This window comes from Lissotriton vulgaris, chromosome 2_2 (assembly GCF_964263255.1).
Source record: "Lissotriton vulgaris chromosome 2_2, aLisVul1.2, whole genome shotgun sequence".
In the NCBI taxonomy this organism is placed as follows: domain Eukaryota; kingdom Metazoa; phylum Chordata; class Amphibia; order Caudata; family Salamandridae; genus Lissotriton; species Lissotriton vulgaris.
Window position 1 is genome coordinate 301084497 of NC_141688.1, and position 8381 is coordinate 301092877.

The 8381-nt window shown below is 50.6% G+C and overlaps 1 protein-coding gene across 1 annotated transcript in view; it reads right to left on the reverse strand.

The window, feature by feature from the left end:
- Positions 1 to 7359, reverse strand: part of LOC147729348 (astacin-like metalloendopeptidase) — a 123038-nt gene extending 115679 nt beyond the window's left edge. The window contains exon 1 of the mRNA XM_086959835.1: positions 7263 to 7359. Coding sequence (XP_086815961.1) covers positions 7263 to 7331 — 69 coding nt within the window. The 5' untranslated portion in view covers positions 7332 to 7359. The remainder of the gene's footprint in view (positions 1 to 7262) is intronic.
- Positions 7360 to 8381: the final 1022 nt, after the last annotated feature.

Below are 8381 nucleotides of genomic sequence, written 5' to 3' on the forward strand. Positions count from 1 at the left end.
GGCGAGAAGGCCAGTGAGAGTAGCCTGGCTACGAGCGGGTTGGGGCAGGAGCACTTTTCACGCGATGGGGGAGGAGCGCGATGTGCTTGCATCCCCTCCACCTCCAGTAGCCTGCCACCAGTGGGGCTGGAGGGGTGGGGGCAGAGATCCACGTGACTCTCACCTCTGTTGTACCTCCATGCCAGCCACGCTGTTACCGGGTCATGCGGGGTAATATTTTCCCCAGCATGGCCACCTCATGCGAGAGGTAGTGGGCCCTGGCCACAATGCACCACGTAGCTTCAGGTGTGATTGGTTGGCGCATGGGGGAGAGATCATCCTACCCCGGCATCAGCGCCGAGAGTAGGGGTATTCTTATCGGAGTCAGGCCAGTGGGCCTGTTGGACACCCGATGCATGGTGGGGTGGGGGGCGGGTAGTCGCGTTGGCCTGAGGACCCAGCTGTTGGCTGCAAGCAGGCGAGCCCCCTCAGTTAACGCAATAGTGAATAGCAGCTGACCCCCGATAATATAGTGGAGCCAGGCTCACCAACATGCTGTGGAGTGGGGAAGCGGCGAGTCGTGTGCCTCCCCACACTCCACATTGTGTGCAGTTGGCACTGTTTGCAATGGCGGGGTACCCTGAAACGTGGGCTTGTGGGCTGGGATCCGGCCCCGCAGCTGCTAGGTGGGGGTTATCAGCATCGGGGGATGGCCGAATGTCAGTCATCACGCTCCTTTCACTGCCTGGAGGGTTTTCTGCTCGGCTGGAGTGAGGGCCAATGCCACGGCAGGGACTCTGGCACGTGGGACTGTTTTCAGGGAGTGGGGGGCTAGCGAGAGTCACTATGCCTCTCCTCCGCAATCACTGCAGCAAAGGTGGTCGCTTGGTGGGGGTTGGGGAGCAGCAAGGTCGCGTGGTATTTCACACGTATCGGATACTAGTGAGTGGCACAGCCAACCAGGAGCGCCAACCGCATGCCCCACAACCCCCTCTCTACCCAGTGGGGACGGGCAGTCAGCAAATAGCTGGCCGCTCACCTCCCACTGTTTCCCAGCACTGGCACTGGTCCACAATGAGTTGCTCCAGTCTCCGAATACATTGGTCCTACTCCCTCTGCTGCCAGTATTTTCAGCTAGAAATAGAAATGCAGCTGCTTACGTGTACACGTTGCTGCACGCACATGGACTAACACAATCTTGCAGAGGCAGGCATTGTCATCAAACCCCCTTGGGTTGGCGGCAGTGGGACCATGTGGTTTAGAACAGTAGGTGAAGACACTCTCAAGCGGCACCATAATCAGTTGCTATGTGTGTGTCGGCTCTGTGTGTGTGAGGCTCTGTGTGTGTGGGGCTCTGTGTGTGTGGGGCTCGGTGTGTGGGGGTCTGTGTGTGTGGAGCTCTCTGTGTGTGGTGCTCTGTTTGTGTGGTGCTCTGTGTGTGTGGGTCTCTGTGTGTGGGGGCTCTGGGTGGGTGGGGCTCTGGGTGTGTGGGGCTCTGGGTGTGTGGGGCTCTGTGTGTGTTGGGCTCTGTGTGTGTGGGGCTCTGTGTGTGTGGGGCTCTGTGTGTGTGGGGCTCTGTGTGTGTAGGGCTCTGTGTGTGTGGGGCTCTGTGTGTGGGGCTCTGTGTGTGTGTGTGTGTGTGTGCGCGCGCAAATTCAATAGGTCTCGCATTTGCAAGAGTTTAAACTATTGGCAGTGTAAATGACAATGCCATATATGTATCTGTTTTCAAAACCAACACATAAATAAAAATGTTGTAATTAACAATGCCAATAGCTCTAACTTTTGCAAAGGCGAGACCGTTGCATTGTAAATGCTTTTTTTTAAAACTATCCAACTGCATCCAATGCATTCGTTCATCTCTGACAGGAATTATGCAATGATTGGAAACAAAAGGTCGTGTCACAGGGCTGGAGGGTGTGTACCTCCCCACTGGAGTGCACTTTGACCCTATTTGGCAGTTCTCGAGTCAGTCCCAGCAGCACACCTGCATCGCCCTCCTGGTATGCAGCTGGAAGGTCATGGGCATGCCCCGGGGTCATAGGTCATGTTGGCTGCTCAGTTTACCCAGTGCCTAACTGTACAGAGCGCACATTTATGCTCCAATGAAATGACGTTCAATGAGAAAATGTCATTTTTTTTATTATTTCTTTTTTTTCTCGACAGGTAAAAAATCATTGCCATTTGAGAAATGTCTTTTTCATAAACCCCACCCCTAAATTTCAAGGTCATCCGTTTGCCCCCACTTTTCTGCACCTATACTGCAGCTTTTTTCCAGTGACAATTGTCAATATAAATGGGGACAAACTCACAAGACTGTAGGCGTTCGTAAACGTTCAAGACACACAACCACTTGTTCCACCCCCCCCCCCCCACTCCTTGATTTGCTCTTTAATTTTTTTTATTGAGAGTACACGCTGATAAAACATATGAACTGCAGTTTAAATAAACCCGGAGAAACCCGGAGAACACATACATTATAAAAATCATAGCCGATTCAAAATGCTCAATGAAATCGTTGAACCAAAGATAATCAGCGTCCTCAAAATAAGAAGCGGCTCCCAGTCGACCCTAAATCGTCCCTCAAGATCCCCCAAATACGACACAGCTCGCCCCGCCACGCCTCATATTTTGGCGAAAACGCAGATTTCCAATTCCCTGCAATTAATTAATTAATGTATTTATTTACATATGTATTTATTCTTTCATTCATTCATTCATTTTTTTGTATTTAATGCGATTTTATAGCGCAAACTTTACCCGAAAATGTCTGAGCGCTTTACAAAAGGACCCATTACGTTACATGAGGACTTCAGAGTACATGAATTACACAAAAGATGCAAACAGAAAAACTCTAACAATGTCTAATCTAGCGATAGAGGGCATAACAAGCCCAGACAGTTGTTCCTGTACCCAGCAGCGCCATTTGTGGTGTAATGACCTCTCAGAAGGTTGCACACGAGGATGCCTACCGCTATACCGAAGCCCAGCATGATGCAAGTTTGGGACCCGTGCCCCTCAGATTGCTAAAGTGTAATTATTACCGTAAAAAAGTAATCCAGAGTGAATTTACTATTTGTATATATATAACTCTAACCACTGGTATATGTAGTAGACCTTTGTATGTACTACCATTCCTATGTGATTTTAGAGTTTATCCGTTTGTATCTCTTCCTTGAGTGACTTTACAACTTGTACATTTTACATTTTTTCGGTTTGTATCTTATATTGTGACTCATGTAATCCAAAGTATTTATGTATCGCAACTGGTTCTTTTGTAAAGCGCTCTGACACCTTCGGGTAATGTTCGCGCTATGAATAAATAAATAAAAGGAAGAAGGTCACCGGGTGCCCCCCTGGGGTCCGTGGGTAGCTCTACAGGCTCCTGTGCCAGCCCACTCTATGGAAGGACCGCCAGAAATCTCCAAGGGTGGCATAACCCTGACCTCTCATACTCGAAGGAGACAGGACCTTGCAGAATTGCGCAAGAATACAGGTGAGTTCTCGCTCCGTGACCTCCTCGCCAAGACTATAAATCTATTTATGAACCCATATTCCCGAGTCATTAGAAGGAGAATTGATAATACAATTCCACTTTTTCAAGATACAGGATCGGCGGTTTCCAAAAATCAATGGTGCAATGCCGGGCTGGGCGGCGGGGATGTGATGCTGGCGCCCCCCCCCCCCCGTCAGAGGAAGGTCCGAATCTGGGAGGATTTTAAAACATCCCCATGGTGTGCAGCGAACTCCCGAATCTCCCCAGGTACCAAAGTGTCCTTTGGCGCCCACTGCCCGCTTTATTCAACGACACCGCCTTCTCCTCTCCGATAAATCACATCTATAAATATTAAACTCAGGTCGGACTTGACGCCTCTTTCACACACGACTTCCCAGAGGAGCCATTGACAAGATTGTCAAGATCTTATCCAACTATTCACTTTTGAGGTTAATATTGATATTACGCACACGTTGTAGTTTGGTGACGCTGTGCGCTAAGAGCTGTACATGGGTTTTTGTGGTAGCATTTAATATTTGTGCACACGTTGTGAACTCGGAGTGTGTCGGCAATGCCTACAAAACACACATGCACTACGCAGCTCTGTGCGTAACTTACGCACCTCCATATGCACAAAGCAGCTCTGCGCGCAACTTACGCACCTGAACAGCGCAGCTCTCTACGCTTCCTGCACACCTCCTTGTGGGCATATTGCAAATGTGCACGACACAGCTTTATGCGCAACCTGCGCACCGTGCCCGGGGGCAGATTCACAAGCCCCTTGCCCCACTTTTAACATGGGAAAAGTGGCGCAAAAGTGGCGCAATGGGCTAGTCAATCTTCCCTCAAGTGCGCACAGCACACCCATGCACAACGCAGATCTATGAGCTAGCTGCACATCTCAATGTGTACACAATGCACATGTGCACTATACAGCTCTATGCGGTACCTGCACACCTCCTCGTGTACACAATGCACACGTGCACTATACTGCTCCATGCGCTACCTGCACACCTCCTCGAGTGCACACTGCACATGTGAACTATACAGCTCTATGCGCTACCTGCACACCTCCTCGAGTGCACACTGCACATGTGAACTATACAGCTCTATGCGCTACCTGCACACCTCCTTGTGTACACAATGCACATGTGCACTATACAGCTCTATGCGCTACCTGCACACCTCCTCGAGTGCACACTGCACATGTGAACTATACTGCTCCATGCGCTACCTGCACACCTCCTCGAGTGCACACTGCACATGTGAACTATACAGCTCTATGCGCTACCTGCACACCTCCTCGTGTACACAATGCACACATACACTATGCTGCTCTATGCGCTACCTGCACACTTCCTTGTGTACACAATGCACATGTGCACTATACGGCTCTATGCGCTACCTGCACACCTCCTCGAGTGCACACTGCACATGTGAACTATACAGCTCTATGCGCTACCTGCACACCTCCTCGAGTGCACAATGCACACATGCACTATCCTGCTCTATGCACTACCTGCACACCTCCTTGTGTACACAATGCACACGTGCACTATACTGCTCTATGCGCTACCTGCACACCTCCTCGAGTGCACACTGCACATGTGAACTATACAGCTCTATGCGCTACCTGCACACCTCCTCGAGTGCACAATGCACATGTGCACTATACGGCTCTATGCGCTACCTGCACACCTCCTCGAGTGCACACTGCACATGTGAACCGTACTGCTCTATGCGCTACCTGCACACCTCCTCCAGTGCACAATGCACACGTGCACTATACTGCTCCATGCGCTACCTGCGCACCTCCTCTAGTGCATAGCGCACACATTCATGATGAAGGTCTATTGTAATTGTAATTGCATTTATATAGTGCTTACTACCCCTGACAAGACGTTGAATTGCTTTTCGGTGAGAGGTACTCTACTCAGCACCCCAAAAGGATTAATGGTGAATTAGTATAGGGAGATATAAAATTAATTTGAGTGTTGGACATGTGAGTTTGTTCTTTGGATTGAAAAGGATAGTGGAGGGATAGACGAGGGAAGGGTTTGCATTTATATAGCGCTTGCTACCCCTGATGAGGTGTCAAATCGCTCAGCGGTAGCACACTACTCCGGACCCCTGCTCCGGAACTTAAACAGGATTAGTGGAGAATTATATAGAGAAATATGAAAGTAATGTAGGCTCTATGCACAACCTGCATACCTCCTCTGAGCACGGTGAACACATGCACGTTAAACCTCTATGCACAACCTGCCCATGACTCCTAATGTACACACATGCCAAAAACACATCTTGCTCATGACTACAACGCATTAATGTGTGCGCTTTCCCAGTGGACAGTTGCCTCGGTGCACTTCCCTCGAGTGTTTCACGAGGATGCGGAGCGCGGCGCATTGCCTGGCTCCAATGATGACCGTGTGTGCCCCTTGAAGTAATTGTGGCCGTGTGTGCGTGAGACCACCGTGTGACGCAGAACTAACACTATCTAACTTGGTAAATGGACTTGTATAGAACCCACTCCCTCCTGGTAACCCTCCCAGTTGCCCTCCGCGCAGCCATCTCCTATGCTCAGCCCCCGGCACCCCCCTCTCGCCAGCATTCAACGATTCATCCGCACGCTGGAGCCTCACACTGTCCCTCCCCCATGGGCATAGGAGTGGGGGTGCCGTGGACGCGGGCCGCCTCGGGTGTCATCACTGAGGGGGGTGACAAAATGTAAAAAATATGTATTTTAAACATATATGTCTGCCATTTTGTCAAGCGGAGCTGACAAGGACTTCTCCGCTCCGGGGGGCTCATTTATGAGAAATGACGCATCGCTGCGTGAAAGCAGCGATGCGTCACTTCTCAGTGCGCACTCCTTGCGACATTCCTGATGCGTCATATTTACAGTATGACGTATCATGTTGCAAGGAGTTACAGATCCGTCAGTATTTCTGACGTATCTGTAAGCGCAAAGGTGACGCATTGCTGGAGTGTGTCACAAAAGTGACGCAACTCCAGCAATGAGTCCTTTCACATGGGGCAAGCCCCATGTGAAAGGGTCTGCGTCAGTCTTACGAGTGCTGTGATGCAGGCGCAAGATTTTGACGCAACGGCGTCCTAAAAGTGACGCAGTAAAATCTCATAGATTTCACTGCGCCACTTCTACGACCCTTCCTTGCGTCAGAACGCCCCCCTTGCATACATTATACCTGGCGCAGGTATAATGTGGCGCAGGGGTTTACAAAGTGACGCAACTACCTAGATGTGTCACTTTGTAAATATGGCGCAGTGAGGCGCATTTTTTATGCCACTGGTGCGTCACAAAAAGGGACACACCGGCGGCGTAATAGTGACGCGAGGGCTCATAAATGAGCTCCCGGGTACCACCTGACAGTGCTACGTCACTGCCCTCCCCTCCAGCTCCTTTCCTTGGAGCACCCCCTCTTCACCTCCACCGCCCATCTTTTTTCAGGAGCTCGATTTCTGCCTATTATGAAAAAAACACTATAAGACCCACTGCCTGGACCAGGGGGTGCAATTCCAGGCAGCACCATTTCGTAGCGCCTTGATTTATCGTTCATTTATCAGTTCACCAAGTGCTGGTCCCAGGCCCTGGGGAGGGTGTGGGGGGAGAGGGGGGCACTCATCAGAGAGTTGTGCTGCAGAGGCAGGTCTCTAGGACACCAACCACGACGCTTCAGCCCTCTCTCCACTGTATCATGTGCGGCTGCTTCTCTGGGGGGCGTGAGCTGCCGGTACAGGGGGGGGGGGGCGGTGGGGGGCTCCTTACCTCCACGGGTCTGCCCAGCGTGAGGTGCAGCACAGACAGCACAATGGCGACGGCTGTGGTGACGTCCATGGCCGACAGTCTCAGGATAATGTCCTCTTCGGATTATCTCTTCTCTTTGCCCTTCACGCTCCTTCTCCTGCCTCTCAAGGGTCTTGGGGTGCCTTATAACAGCAGTCGGAGGAGCGGGGTGGGGGGTCTGAGGGGGGTCAGACGTCAATCACCTCCCAGCCCCAGAGCAAGAAATACTTCCTGCTGCCCAGAAGCGTGAGCAGCTGCACGTCTTACAGAGCTCCATCGATAGCCCCCAGGCCCTGCAGGGACAAAGGGTCAGGGGTCATGCCCTAAACAGGCGTCAACCCGAAAGGTGTGCACTAAAGCGGAGCGTCCTCAGCTGACCTTGAGCCTCATACACCCACCGGCCAGGGCAGTGGAAACTTGGACATGGGGAGAGGCTGAGTTACAGAAACAGGGAGAGGCACGTGAGAGAGTACACGACCCCCCTCTGGCCTGGAAACCAGGGCGGTTTCAATGAGTATTTGATGCTTAATCACTGGCAGTGTACACTGCACAGGAATGTGCGTGCGTGTGCTGACGCAAAAAGAAAATGAACTTCGAGAAGCTACGTCAGTGTCTGCACGTCTGTCCAGACCTCACTGAAGGCGATGGGATGGTATGCGCGAAGAGGCACAGAAATGTTATTGTATTGTATTGTAAATTACAATACAATTTGTAATTGCATTTATATAGCGCTTACTACCCCTGACGAGGAGTCGATGCGCTTTTTCGGCAAGTAGCACCCTACTCCCGGACCCATAGAGGATTAGTGTTGAATTAGTATAGTGAAACATGCAAGTACATTCAAGTGGTGGATAGGTTATTCAGTTATTTGGATTTGGAATGATAGCAGAAGGATAGAGGAAGAAAAAGTTTTGTCTTAATATAGCGCTAGTTGATACACGCCATTCAGGAAGCCGAATTAATATGGTGAAATATGAAGTAATTTCAGTGGTGGATATTAGTCAGTTACTTGGAGTGAGAAGGATAGCGGATGGATAAAAGGGGAATTAAAGATTTGCATTCATATAGCACTTGTTACCCCTGATGGGTGTTGAATCGCCT